At 40.3% G+C, this 15,771-nt stretch overlaps 1 protein-coding gene across 1 annotated transcript in view; it reads right to left on the reverse strand.

Moving 5' to 3' along the window:
* Window positions 1–10,345: 10,345 nt before the first annotated feature.
* Window positions 10,346–15,771, reverse strand: part of ROR2 (receptor tyrosine kinase like orphan receptor 2) — a 151,175-nt gene continuing 145,749 nt past the window's right edge. Inside the window, exons 8-9 of the mRNA XM_038170718.2 lie at window positions 15,444–15,646; window positions 10,346–13,749 (exon numbers count right to left, since the gene is read on the reverse strand). Coding sequence (XP_038026646.1) covers window positions 12,307–13,749; window positions 15,444–15,646 — 1,646 coding nt within the window. The 3' untranslated portion in view covers window positions 10,346–12,306. The remainder of the gene's footprint in view (window positions 13,750–15,443; window positions 15,647–15,771) is intronic.

Below are 15,771 nucleotides of genomic sequence, written 5' to 3' on the forward strand. Positions count from 1 at the left end.
GACCAACAGCAAGCTAGTTTTAAAATGGCTGTTCTTATTCGAGTTTCAACACTAGCTGGAATTTAAATTACAATGAAGTGAATCACCCATGTTTCTTTTCTAAATGTTCTGTTCTGAAGCAAAGGCAACTCTGAAAATGGGAGGATCTTCAAATAATATCTAGATAGACCAGAAATGCTAAACCTGTGACAGTCAAGATTCACTCTGAAGAGTTGTTGAGATGGCATGTCTCCCAAATTCAGTGAAACCAGCACTGGAACAGCAGGGCTTATCAGCTTGGATTGCACTGCTGAGATCTCACTTGTGCTTTCTGGTGGGGCTGGGGTTTCCTTGCAGGGACTAGACCATGACATAAGATTAAAAAAGTAACATAAATGAAAAATACTCCTGAGGTTGCTCTGAAATGAGCTGGGAGAATTTGTACTTTCTAATCATTATTAGTACAGCAAAATTGCAATGGAAAGAGACATTATAATACAGAAAAAGCAAAAGACCAAGTTTTTCCACTGCAATTTCCTTTATTTAGAAGAATTCGTAACGCTAGGTGAAATGTCATTCTGCTTCCCAAAACAAAACAAAACTCTTTGCCAGAAGTTTGCTGGATTCCAAATAAATTTAAAAACCATTACTTTAAAAAAAAAAAAAAACAAAACAAAAAAAAAAAAAAAAAACAAACACTTTAGAAAGTTCTGAAAGTGCACCCCTTGCCAAAACATTGTAATTGACTGTGTTGTGAGAAAATGTGGTTCAGTTTGATTAATACAGCTTCTAAAACACTGGAAAGTACTGGCCAGTTTTGCAAGTATGCATTCATTCAATAGTCTTCTCACCCTTTGTGGGAATCCAAAGGTATGCACATGCAGGAATCTAAACAAATAATAACGTAAAATATGTACAATTGACTTCAAGCTCAAACTCAAAAATATTCTGGCTTCTCTGTATTTGCTGTTAAAAAGTCTTGAAGAATCATGTCTAGCATTTCCTCAGAGCAATGAAAATTAGACACTTTCTTAGGAAAACTTCACACCTTAATTATTTTGACACTCCACTGCAATGTTTAATAGAAATACAAAATGCTGGCATTAGAAAGATTTGGCACAATTTTAAACTTGCAACCCAGTACAGAGAAATCACTTAGAGAAGTACTAGAGGAAAACGTGTATACAAGATCATGCATTGATAACAACATCTGGAAAAACACCAAGTGAAAGCAAAGCAACTAGATGAATGTAGAAGTTACTTTATTACCAAATTGCTACATTATGCACTAGTATAAATGTGTTGTGTTAAACTCACATAGAGAACATGCAAACTGATTTTTATAAAAATAAAATTATCTAAAACCTGCATTTGACATGCACAAAATGTCTTATGGGACTCCAGAAAGCTTCTCCTCCTATCATTACCATTCTTTTCCCCACTTTCAGGGGCCAACCAGAAGCAGAAGTGCTGAAGCAGCAGAAGGAGGTCTGCTGCACTGTACTTCCGTCCTAAAGAGAGAAAGCACTAACAACCCAATCTGAAAGCCTGATCTCACCAATTTGCTGACAGAGAAGATCCCTGATGAGACAGAGATGAGCACCTCCTTACTGTAGGATTTTTTCTGGGAGAGGGTCAGGAGAAATCTCACCAGTATTCAAGATGGTGTCTGTACACCTTGCCCTCCCAGATGCCTATATGTGGCTCTGGGCAGTTGTTAGCATCCACAGCTGTATTCCCCATAGCCAAATGGAGATGCCACAATGGCCTTGTAAGGCCCTGTGCCCCAGGACAGACGCTTAGGTAGAAGTAAAAACAGAACCCATAGCTATGGCCAGCAGGGTAGCAGCACTGGGTCCAGTAGGACTCATTTGAGAGGCAGCCCCAGCCCGCAGGTTCCCACTCTGACAGACTCTGGCTGTCTTCAAAGAATGCTGCCACAGAGCAGGGCAAAAGCTTGCTCTTAGACCCTTGACCCTTCTCTCCCTTGCTCAGGCACACCCTGTCAGACATGCACCTCATGATGAAGGTATATCCCTTCCAAAAGTTCCTGGCACACCTGCAGGCTCCAAGGGAACCTTACCAGTTTTGATAGGTGGGCCCACATGAACCTCATGAAGTTCACCAAGACCAAGTTCAAGGCCCTGCACATGTGTCAAAGCAATCTCAAGCACAAATACATGCTGGGCAGAGAATGGATAGAGGGCAGCCCTGCAGAGAAAGACTTGAGGGTACTGGATAATGAAAAGCTCAATGTTGAGCCAGCAATATGTGCTTGCACCCTGGAAAGACAACCACATCCTAGGCTGCATCAAAGGAAGAGTAGCTAGCAGGGTCAAGTGGGGTGATTCTCTTCCTCTACTTCACTCTTGTGAAAATTCAGTTGGAGCATTGCATCCAGCTCTGGGTCTTCCAGCACAAGAAGGATATGGACCTATTAGAGTGAGCCTAGATGAGGGCCACAAAGATGATCTGAGGGCTGGAGCACCTCTCTTGTGAAGACTATCTGAGAAAGTTAGGATTATTTGGCCTAGAAAAGAGAAGGCTTTGGGCAGAAGTGGTCTTCCAGTACTTCAAGGGGGCCTACAGGAAAGCTGGAGAGGGGTTCATTGTGAGGGAATGTAGTGATAGGTAGTTTAACATGACACATAAGGAAGAAGTTCTTCATTCTGATGGTGGTGAGGCACTGGAACAGGTTGACCAGAGAAGCTGTGGATGCCCCATACCTAGAAGTGTTCAAGGCCAGGCTGGATGGGGCTTTGAGCAACCTGGTCTGGTGGGAGGTGTCCCTGTCCATGGCAGGGGGGGTTGGAACTATGTTCCTTCAAACCAAACCATTCTATGATTCTACAATACCAAATTGCTCCCCCTTCCCCAAAACCTCTCATATATTAACATGCTTAAAAATGCATGATAAAAGTAGTTATATTAAGTCCCACTTATTAAAAGCAGATTATTGCAAATATGTACTCTGATTTCCAAGCAAAGCCACAAAGTTGTTTGTTGTTTTGTTTTGTTTTTTTTTTTAAAAAAAAAAAGGGCTTAATGCAAGTTATTTTGGCAAAATATTTTCCCAACGGCATAGGCTAGTGAACAAAGTGATTACAAGAAGATATGGTATGTACCATGAATTCTTTTTGGTATGCACAGAACATTTTAAGGTGTTATAATGCTACAATGCCATGTTTAAAGAAAAATAAAATAAAATCACAGGCTTTTTAAGTTATTCAGAAAATAATAAAATGTTTGCTCTGTATTAAAGGTACTATTAAAGAAAAAAGAAGATTTTATAACCCATGTTTTAATAACACTGATTACAAGATGAGGAGTGTTTATCTAAAAGAACAAGATGAATGTTTCTTATGGCCTTAATCCAAAATCTCTTGAAACTGAAGAGTTTTTCCCAATGACTTCAATGGGCTTTGGTTCAGGCCTCAAGACCATTTGTCATTATAAGATGCACCTACTCATTTCAGACCAATATCCCTCTCTTCCCCCCCCCCAAAAAAGGCAAAAAAAAAAAAAAAAAAAAAAAAAAGCTACATCTGCCTCCAGTATGTCCAGTATGTCTGTAGCCCAGACTAAGCCTGAGAACCTCACAAGCAGTTGACACAATAATCTTTTGAGCAGCAGGAGAAGATGGCTTTTTGTAATGCCCTCATGACATTTCTAGCATGAGGCATACAGTATCAGGAGGCTAATAGGTTTTCCTGTAGTATGAATACCCCTGTATCTCATGAGTTTCCCCTCAGAATACCCATATGCAGTCCAAAACATTGTTATTTACAGAAGAAACAACAACAGAAGGCTGAATAATTTTGCACAACACAAAAAGCATGGGAAGGCACTCAGTCTGTGTTTAATCCCACACATCAGAAAAACACTGTTAGGAAAGATAAGCAGGCATGGAGATTTGGGTCTAGTTAGGGCAGTGTCTAATACCTAGTTAGAGTCTGTTTAGCAGACTGCTACCTCCAACGGTGTCACCATAAAGCTGTTGCCCAGTAATGAGTCCTGTGCCTCTGGCTTCCTGCAGTGCTGAGTCACCTCCATCACAGAGTCAGATGAATTGACCAGCTTGAGCTCAAAGCAGGTAAGGAGGACCGGTAGAATCCCTTGCTCTGTCTTTAGGAGAATGTCTGAAAAATCCCAACTGCTTCAGAAATTAATATTGCAGTGGTTTGGGTTGATTTCTTTTTTTTTTTTTTTTTCAACGTGGAATAGCTCTTTCCACAAAAGCACCCTTAACAGGCATCAAGATAACCCACCCACATGAAACAGTAATGCATATAGTTAGTGAACTCTTCTTTCTCCAATTCTATAAGCATTGGTCTACTGTAAGCACATTTTTTCATACCCAGGCACAGTCCTTTAGATAACCAGGGATGTGTTTCATTCTTTATGTCATCTGTGGGATGCCAGATGCACCCTCACCCCCACAATCTCACATTAATACCTTTTTTTTCACAGTGAAGCAGGAACATTTCTTCACATGTCCAACAGGGAGCTGGTTAGTTAGCTGAACCTCTTGCTGTCTTCACACTTCCCAAGTACTCGATTTAAGGTGTACTAACAAGTTTTTCTACTGGAGTTAGAAGTCTGTCAAAAGAGTCTTTTGTATGGGAGCAGAGTTTTCCACATTTCCCACAACATCCACTTCGTGCTGTAGAAACAAAGTTTTAATTTACTTAGCTAATCTTACAAATAAGACTTGCATTCCTAATTTATAGAGATAACTCAAGGTTTGACTGCAATGGAAATAAATTGCTTAATTAAAGGCTGCAGACGACTATCTGAATGTAACTGTTCACTTCAGATACCTGGTTAACAGAATGAGTAAAAAAATTACAAAGATAGTCACTCATTATAAACAAAGATGCTGCAGAATGTTGACAAAAAGCCAGCACCTTTAAAGATAGAAAAGTGTTAGAAAATCATACAGGATGTAGAAGTACAGGCCACAGCAAAGTCAGAGGTGAACTTACACTGAAAACCAAAGTCATTGCTTCCACACACCCTTTTGTTTGGAAATGCTTGGGTTTGCAAGTTAATGAACAACAAAATCCTTACGCTTTTACCACTGCATGCTTTTCAACATGTCAAGACAGAGTTCATTCACAAACATATCTATTTATAAATATAAAAACTGGGTCTGTCTTTTAAGAACAATATTTCATATGGAGGAAATGCATTAGTGAATGTTGTGGTTGTCCTCTGAGAAATACCTAAGAGAGGGCAAGGGCAAAGAATATATTAAAGGAAAAAAGAACAGAGGAAGCAAAGATGGAACAAAATACCTTCATTTCATAAAGAAACAAATTCTTTATTCCCAGTTCTCTCAGTGTTAACAGGTTATAATTTAAAATACTTCCCTGATAATTTATGCAGAAATGATCACCTAACAGCTGGGAACAGAAAAATGCACTAAGGAGACACAGTTGATGTGAAAACAAGACAGTAGGAAAAACTTAAACACAACATCCCCTCCTTGGTATGAAAAACACATGGCTATTAGCTCTTTTAGAAGATATTTCTCCTAATATTTCAGCTTACCTCTCAAATATATATTTAATTTAAATCTGATGTGAAAGTAATTAAATGGTAAACCATGTCAGTTTATGAAAAATGTATTCATAGAATTAAGAGCTGTAGATTTTTACAGTAACTGTAAAACCACAGACTATTCCCTCAGTTCAAGAATAATCAGCCTCAGCTGCAATCATATTACATCTAAATTAAATTAATGCTATGCACCTGAAATATTTCTGTTTTTAAATGATTTAAGAGACAGTCCCTATGTGGTCAATTACTTCTCTAGTTTGCTGCCTATTTTCTTACCTACCATCATGTTGTTAATTACAATGTCCTTTGTGGTTCTGAAAGGAATTCCTTTCATTTATTAATGGTGATATATATCAAATAGTTACCTTTAAAGAAGACTAAGAATTAGAGTTAGGCAACAACCTTGTAAGATTGTTAAAACTGATTGTTATGAATCGAAATTACAATAGCTCACAATGTCTCCAGTGACCACTTTAGTAGTTTGAAAAGAAATTTGAAACACTATGTGGAGGGTGGCTCCTACATAAAACATCTTCTCCAGTAACAAATATAAAATACTTGGCAATAAAAGCCATATTCTGTAAATCTCCATTATGATTATTTATTACCTTGTGCATGGAAACCAATGTTCAATTAAATGAATGCATTAATTTTATTTTGTTTTATTTTTCTAATTCCACCAGTTTTAGAGTTAGCAAAAGAACCTACTAAACAGATGGGTTATTTCCAGTTTTAGACACAGGTCTTTAAAAGGACAGTTAAACCATCAGGTACACTGCATTTGAGATAAAGTAAAGTTCCTCTTTCAGATCAATAGAAATGAGAAGTAACTACATCGGATTCTGCGTTCCCTCAGTATTGTATTATTTTAAATTCCGACTCTCCTGGAGATTTATAACCCTGTGAACCCCATACTATTTCCAGCTCCTGCCATAACCTCAGTTATATTACTTCCCTCTGCTTGTGCAATCTTGCTAAAGATTCACTAATTTCAGCTTCATTTTAGCTAACATTCAGCTTAATTTTAGCTAACTTCAGCTAAAATGTAGAACCATACTTTTAATGTACTCTATGTAAAGCAACTGGACCAGGCCTGGATTGGGCAGAGTGCTGAGATGCTCAACACAGGAGTTGGGGAGAGATTGGGAGCATAGCTGTGATGGTTGAAATTCCACCTTCTCCCCACCTAAAGGCCCCAAAGCTCCCCCACACCTGTTTTTGACAGTCAAGTGCCTGCAGCTGACACAAGGAGGTACCCATTCTGCTCCTGAGCTAGAAACCTCACAAGGCTGCTCTCAGCTCTTCTGGGTACACCAGGCCAACTGTGGGCCACCAAACTTGAGTGGTCTGGATACTTGTCTCAGCCAGGCAATTTGCTGTTGTGTCTGATTGCAGGACCTCAGGCATACCTGTTCAAGCTGTGGCCCAGCTGTCATGCACCTTGGTGTGGACACTATACGCTCCCATAGGAGTAGGCCCACCATCCATGCTGCTATTCAAAGGACCAGTGCTCTCTCTTCTCCTCTGGGCATGGTGGGGTTTCACATGGCCACTTAGTATCACCAACAAAACCTCTCTAAGCTCAGTAATAGCGATTTGGTGGACTATGCAATACATGTCTTTCCAGAAGGAGCCTATCATCCGTGTTTTCTGCAAGCCAGAAGCCACCTACACCAAGGCAGGAAGAAACACTGAAGACAAACTTTGCATAAGATCTAATTTTGACTGGAGTCACACTCATGCTACAACAGCATGTGTGCTTTACAGCATAGCAGTACTTTACTTTAAAGGTCACTTGCATAGATCTGTCAGGGTAGGTATCCATACTCTGAGGTCCATATGAAATGCTTGGCTGAGCCCCCAAAGCACTAGAGCAGTGCTCCAGAGGAGTCCTTGTGCCGAGCTGTCCTCCAGACTTTTTCCTGGCACAATCCCAAGTACTGTGGCTGACTGGAAGTAGTGCCAAACAAAGAGTTTCTGGAGCACTAGGAGAAGCTAGTTTTGGATTCAAACCTGCATAATACCTCAAGCAGCCCTGGAACATCTGCACATTCCACAGAGGGTAAATGAAGAAACATCCCCTAGTGAACTGTATTTATCTGAATATGCATTGCCCTTTGCTTTTTGTGTGCATGTACATTCGTATGTGCATGCACATACTTTTCTTTTGGCCCTGAACGTGGTGTTATTGTCTTATATCTTGTCTTCTAAAAGCAGGCATGCATGCACGTGCAGAGATTGCCTTATACTTGGGATCACGTAACAAGCCAAGGGACCCAGCCTTCTGCAGTTGTAACCCAGTGTTAGGAGCCCCCACTAAGTATCTGTCAAGGAAGAGCAGTGGCTTTAGAGTCCTGGTGCTACAGTCTTCAACACCCAGCATAGGGCAAGACAGGAGTATTGGGTACAAAGTGTTTTTACAGAATTTTTCTGGAAAGGAAGCCCTGTAAAACTAACTCTCCTATGTTTTAATACAGTAGCTGCAGTACATTTTGGTCTAGGGAAAGCCTTACCAGATTATCATGGGCTTGGTTCACCTTGCCAGCTGAGCACATATAATACTCCTTGATTGTCCAAACCTCATATAGCTGACTGAGGGAGCCAGCAATTTGTTATATGTGCAAGCTGGGCAAAAGTAAAAGATTACACACAGTGTCACTTTGGGAAGAAAAAAAAAAAAAAAAGAGAGAGACCAAAATTCAGTTTTCTAATAATATAAAAGTAAACCTCATTCACGGAGCCATGTCATTGTTCATACTGTATCTTCTAGTACTCCTTTCCCTGTGTCTGTGAGAAAATTCCCCAAACTTGACTTTTGCCATGCAATAACATTTTGTAAACTTATTTATACAATAGGAAAGTATATTATTCCTTCCAATATGAATTCAGAACTTTCTTTGAGATAGAATCTGACTTTGCTAGCAGATTTCTTCTTCATATTGTAGGGTAACTGGAGTGCTCTTTCAGAGAATATTTTCTGGTAGATTCTAGCCAGCTAGCAACTATGAGTTACTGTTTATTCAAGGTCCAACTAAAAACAGTAAAACATGACATTATTTAATTATATGACTGTGGCTGTTTCATCCTTATATTCGTTTGGCAAACACCTTGAGGTCTGACATATTTTAAAAGTGCTTTATCCCAAAAAGTGTCCCTGAGCTCCTGCCTAGTAAGCATCTGACCTACTTCCTTCAGTCCCACATGGCCATTGAGATGATTTGTCCAAACACGAAGTCAAGTGATATCTAATAAATTCTTCCAGTAATGTAAGAAACAAGATTCAAATTCATATCTGTAATAAAAGTCTGAGTTACAGTTACTATGAAGAAATTTCCCCTTGACTTATTATGATGTTCAAAGCCATGCAACAAACATGTCTTTCTGGGTCAGACATTAGGGAAATCATGGGAGGAAACTGAGAATCGTGATGGTGAGAATATGATGGTGAATGAATGAAGCTGCCTATCAAAGCTTGTAATAATAAGGCCAATTGTACTTATCAGTTTGCACTGTGGATGAATCCTTTATTCTTACATACTTGTTTATATTGTGCTGTTTATGGTTTTGTCCTCCCTATAGTCCCAATAGACAAGGCAGCTGAAAGGATCATTCAATAACTCAAATCTCAGACAGTGCCAGAACTGGATGCAGATGGTGGTCTTGCTAGTTTGCACCAGCATGGTGCAGGAGGAATGCACATCTGCAAGTTAGTTTTATCACTTAGTTTCCCCACTTAGACTATGACACACCAGTCCTCCCTGCCCTATGATTACAATTCCATTCTCCCATCTACAGTGCTTACTGTATACAGGAGTCAGCTGCTCAATGTGGTTGCCCAAGGCACCATCGGATACTATAGCCCTTTGGCTCTTTGTGCTCTGGGAGACATGAACCATAAGAAAATGCTGTCATGCACCAAGACTTTGCTTTGGCACATTTGACTGCTATACCCAAATCCCTCCTGCCTTTTATTTCAGCTTCCCACTAGATCAAGTTGTCAAGGGCCTCATCTGACCTGGCCTTGAACATCTCCATGGAAGGGGCATCCACAATCTCTCTGGGAGACCTGTGCTTCACCATCCTCTGAGTGGAGAATTTCCTCCTAATCTGTCATCTAAATTTCCCCTCTTTAATTTAAAACCATTTCTCTTGTCCTGTCACTATCTGCTTGAGTAAAAAGTTGCTTTCCATTTTTTTATAAGCCCCCTTTAAGTACCAAAAGGCTGCAATTAGGTCACCCCAGAGCCTTTTCCTCTTCAGGCTGAACAGCCCCAGCTCTCTCAGCCTTTCTTCACAGGAGATGTGCTCCAGCCCTCTGATCATCTTCGTGGCCCTCCTCTGGACCCCTTCTAACAGATCAACATCCTTCTTCTGCTGGGGGATCCCAGATGTGGATGTAGTACTCTAGGTGGGGCCTCAGAAGGGCAGAGCAGAGGGGGGACAATCCCCTCCCTTGACCTGCTGGCCAGTCCTCTGTTGATGCAGCCCAGGACACAGTTGGCCTTCTGGGCTGCAAGCATGCACTGCTGGCTCATGCTGAGCCTTTCATCCACCAGAACACCCAAGTCCTTCTCCAAAGGGCTGCTCTCAGTGAGTTCTTCTTCCAGTCTTTACTCATGTCTGAGATGCCCACACCCAGGTGCAGCACCTTGCTCTTGGACTTGTTAAACCTCATGAGGTTCACGTGGGCCCACTTCTCCAGCCTGTCCAGGTCCCTTTGGATGAATGTAGTTGATTAATGAAGTATATGAACATGAGAACAAGAAACCTAGGAGAAACAAAGAACTTAGAGTAAATAAACTTCTTTTTTTTTTTTTTTTATTTATCCTTTATTTATTAATAGCACCCAAAGCTGCATTATATTAACACAAGCAATAAAGTTTTCATATTTTATTCCTACCAGTGCATTTCCAAATCCAGGTGAAATGCTGGAAACAAGTAACGCTGCCATACCATGAACATAGAGTTTAGATCACAATGATACATGACTTAAAATGTATCCCCATGTAATTAAAAAAAAACAAAACAAAAAAACACGCACAACAAAACAATCAATAGTTTAGGCATGATATCTGTAACCTAAGGGACTGTGGCCATTTCTACTTTGACGTGTACCACAACAAAAAAACAGCTGTAGGAACTATAAAGATAACATACTTAATCATACTTTTTGCATTACTTTATTGAATACTCCATGTTCTGGACGTACAACTTATAGCTATAGTGTGTGTTGGCTACAATACTACAACGAGAATGTGTATTTCTTGTATTACAGAAAGAGTCGTGAAATGTATGGACCTGTCTGCATGTTTAACAAAAGGAAACAGCAATACAATAAAACTGTACCACATGTGAATATTGTAAATGATTAAGTTATAAAGTCATTTGTTCAAAAAATCCAAATATTTCAAAGAAAAAAGCATATAAAATGTAGTAAAACATAAATTACATTTTAAGGTCTGTACATGATTCATCCTGCAAATAGAAGACAAAACCAGCACTCTGTACAATATTGCTTATTTTGGTCTTCTAAAGTTCAAAGAACCATTTTCACTAAAGAGGCAGGAAAAAAAAACACATGGTTTCACATGCAATCCAGCAGTAATTGCAGTAAATCAAGTGAGTTTATAACCCCGCACAAACCCCAACATTTTTACAATGTAGGAACATGTATGTGGAGCCTTTTTTACTTGACAACCAATATGCAATTAAAGTTGGATTGTTAAGTTAGTGCATACCTACAATATCCCCATTTTTGATTAACAGTGTATTAAGGCTGCTTGCTGCTGAAAATACACAGCAGAGAAGAAATACTTTCATCCACAAATGCAGTCAGACGATGTCATTTGGAAGCTTCTGTCACAGTCATTTATTGGGAATGATGAAAGAAAGACATCCTCTCTTCTCTCATGTTATTCCACAGGTTGTTGTGGATGCTATAAGTTTTTGTGGGTTCCCAATCATTTTGGATAAATTCATGGAAGAAAATTCCATTGAAGGTAATGAAACAACAACAAAAAAAAAAAATTCCACCTCTGACTTGGGAAGTCCCTACGCCACAAGTTGCTGGAGCCTGGAGAAATACCCTGGGGAAATGGTTCAAGGGAAATTGCCCTTGTACTCTTCCCTGGGCAAGCACTATTGACTGTCTATGGAGACACGTATATGGGCTAGACAGACCCATGGTCTCACTCAGCACAGCCAATTTTACGTTCGGTTTCTCTACTTTCCTTATAATACAACCATGGATCAGTATTCTCAACTTGTTAGTTTTTCAGACTCAAAAAGCAAACAACAATCTTGTGTCCATTATATCAAAGAGATAAATACTATAAACTAAGCTGTTCATCACAACCAGGGCACTTCTATATGCTGAGGGCAACTGTAGTTGGATTCCTTTTTGTGTTATTGGTTTAAGCATAATTCACTAACATTACACTCACATATCATGATATACATGATGTGCAATGCTACTCAGCAATATGTTGCACAGCAACAGTACATTACTGAAAAGCAGCTTCCCTCAAGAACTGTAGGACTGTAAAAAAGATTAAACCCAGCAATTCCATACCATCATATTTGCAAAATGCTGATGGTGACAATGGTCAATAAACCCATTATATCATTATTGCTGTAATTTACATGGGTGTAGATTTTTGGTTGTGCTTCTTTTAGTCAAATCAAATTCATTGATCTTTAGCCTAAAGATCTACAGTCTCCAATCACAGAAGTGATGTGAAATCCTTAGTAATGAGGCCACATTTCTTAGGCTTCAGACTGAATTTCTGCTTCGTCCATCTGAAGTGTGTCATTATCACCCAGCAATTCTGTTTCTGGCACAGACCCCTCCTCTTCCTCCTCCTCTTGGACAGGATTCTGAGCAATGTCTTCTGCTCCGTTGTGCGTGTCATCTGTGCCCTCTGAGAGCAGAGCAGCCCTGTCGGCCACCGATGCATTGGAAGGAGCCGTTGTTACATAGCCTGTGCTGGTGGATCCACTCCCACTGTGGTGGGAGCCTGGTTTGGGAATGATCTGTGGGGGCATTTGCTGAGGAGCCATTTGCATTGGAATTTGGACAGGGTAAAAATTTGGCAAATAAGCACCATAGGCGGGCATTGGCTGGTAACCATTGACTGGAATGTAGAGCTGAGGAGGTGGGACCATCGGTCTCATCTGCCCTTTCATTTGTATGAACTGCGGTTGAGGGAAAGCTGGAGTTTTCTGCTTTGGTCCAATGTACCTAGCATTGCTGACGTTACTGACAGGGCTTGTGCTGAGAGAACTTGTTTGTGTGGTGTTGCTTGCCCCAGAGGTTTGTGCTGAGCTGTTGTAATTTGAAAGGTTTCCCCATGTTCTAAGTCTGTTGTGTATATCTTTAAATCTTGGTCTTCTGTTGGGAAATTCATTCCAACACTCCAACATCAAAGTGTATATCCATGTTGGGCAGTCGTCAGGACATGGCAAAACCTGTCGGTTCCTGATCATCTCAATGACATCCTGGTTAGAATAACCACAGTAAGGCTGCAGGCCATAGCTGAAAACTTCCCACAACACAACTCCATATGACCATATATCTGAATCAATAGAAAACTTGCCATACATAATAGCCTCAGGGGACATCCAACGGATAGGAAGAAGGGAATTTCCCATCAGTTTGTAGTAATCAGCAGCATAAACTTCCCTGAAAAGGCCTAAATCAGATATTTTCACATTCAGTTTATCAAACACCAATATATTTCTAGTGGCTAAGTCCTTATGAACAACATGGTGGTTTGAAAGATACTCCATTCCTGCAGCTATCTGAGTCACGATGTGGAAGAAGTCTGCTGGTTCCAGAGTGGATTTGACTGTCTTGTCATCATCAGTGCTGCCAACATCTGAATGGGGAGATCTCATCACCAAGAACTCATGGAGGTCACTGTGGGAGCAATAACTGAAAATCATGCTTATGGGTTGTTCCTTTGTCACAATTCCCAGCAAACAAACAATGTTTGGGTGCTGTAATCGTGATCTCATCATTGCCTCATGTTTGAATTCTTCCCGAAGAGCCAGTTCTGCTTTGTCCTTAAGTGTCTTGATAGCAACAGCTTGCGTTTGTTCACCTGGTGCAGTACCAAAAAGATGCCCCTTGTAGACTTTTCCAAATCTCTCCTCTCCTAGTTCTTCCATAAACCGTACAGTAGACAGATTAATTTCTTTAAGTTTAGCCTGAAACAAAACAAAAAAAGAAAATCAGTAAAAAATCACAGTGCTTCTGAACAACAATCTATTAAAGAAAAGCTCACAGTGGTTAAATGCTCTGAATGGAAGATAAATTGTGTCAAAATAACATTTCAACTTTTTTGTATATTCACACCAGCATATTGATTTTACAGTTTACCTTGAAATTAGTTATACTATTATCAGAAGTGTAAATTGAATTATGCTGCAAGATGATGATCATAATTATTTCAATAAAGGAGCTACCATATTTCCTGCAAGCTAGATGAATAATCAGTTCAGAGTAAAGCTAATGATGATACCTATTAAATGCAACTGCACTTGCCCTACAGTTCAGCACAGATGTGCCCAGTGTCGAAAGGCCATGGGAACTGAATGAGGAGTTGGCAGCTGCAGAATGAACTGGAACATCCTTTCCAATAAAAGAAGGTTTGAACACTCCCTCTTTCAGTTTTCCAATATCAGATTTATCTTTCTTCCTCCATCGCACGATAGCAACAGCCCCTGCCTATGGGCAGCAGTACACATCACTGGTGCTGAGAAAACTTGAACAAGCTGTGTCAAAGAGTGGGAAAGAAGAGGAACAGAAGGAGGAAGGAGCTTTCCTCTGATACAGGAAGGAAAAGCCGGCAAAGCCAAGTCAGAAATCCCTGGATACTGCCTCCCATCTCCAACTAGCAGGGAAAGAAAGGGAGTTCATGATGGTGATCTGATGGGCATGTCCCAAGCAGCATGGGCTGGAGAAGTACCTGGCCAAGACAGGCACAGCCAGCACAGACTCACATAGAGGGCACTGCAGCAGGAGGGAGCAGAGCAGGCTGGAAAGAGGCTTTAACAAGCCTCTTTTAACAAGCCTCTCAAGTGATTTGGGAACAAGGTCTGATTTTAGTGCCCAACAGACTGTGAACTGTACCAGACAGTTTCCAACACAGCCCAGGCTTAGCCATGAAACGTCCTCCTTATCATACAAAATCAATGTCATTTGTTACAAACAGTAATATCCTGCAAAAAAAATATGCCGTATCTTGAGCAGATTTTGCCAACTGTTTCAAACTGGGCATTGCTTTTGAGGATGTGTGCTTTGTAAATGCTATGATTAGAAATTCAGCATTAGATATGAACAGGATTTTAACATGAAGATCATTTAACTGACCCAGAAAATTATATGCAGGAGATGAGATCTATAGACTGCAACTCAAAGCTGTTTTTGTTACCATCATTTGTGAAACACAGCCTGTTGCATCTCAGCTCAGCTCCCCATTTGTGGTGGCTAAGAATACCAGCAGAACGAGCCAACAGATTAAAGATGAAAACCCATTGTGCACCCTGCTTGAAACAAGCTAACCAGTCTTGTTGTTACCAAGAGCGAATATGAGCTGCAGGCTGAAGATTGGATCAGAAATAACAACATTCCCAGTCACTGAGACAGGACGCAGAATGGGGATTGACAGGTAAGTGCAGATGTCATGAAATATTTCGTACCGAAAGCTGCTGCCTGAGGGCAAGATTTCTAGACACAGCTAGTGAATGCGAGACCTCATTTTCACTAAAGTAGATGGCCATCACAATATGAAAACTAGGTGCCTTGCAAAACGTCTTGATTCCAGCACAGAAAGTCTGAGACAAGGTAAATCATGACACATTGGAAGTCTGTGGCCTAAGCAAAATCTGGGAAGAAATACCTGCTTGTGCTGATTAATGAGTGGCATTTCCATGTCCTGGCTAGGAGATGCCATCAGCTGGCGGCGCTGTGGTGTAGCAGCAGATGCCTTCTGCTTGTTTCTGCACATACAGACCAGGAAGAAAAGGCAGGCAATAACCAAAGGGATTGCTATGCTGGGAACCAGGATGTAGAGGATTCCCATTTTGCTGTTGTCACGTGGACCTGTCAGCACAGAAATGTTCACCGTTTATAATAAGTATTTTTAATTCATTAACAATAAATAAATAAATAAATAAAACGAATGGCCATGATTGCTAACAATATACTTTTTAACAAAAAGGAAACAC

Source organism: Anas platyrhynchos, chromosome Z (genome assembly GCF_047663525.1).
Source record: "Anas platyrhynchos isolate ZD024472 breed Pekin duck chromosome Z, IASCAAS_PekinDuck_T2T, whole genome shotgun sequence".
NCBI classification, from domain to species: Eukaryota; Metazoa; Chordata; class Aves; order Anseriformes; family Anatidae; genus Anas; species Anas platyrhynchos.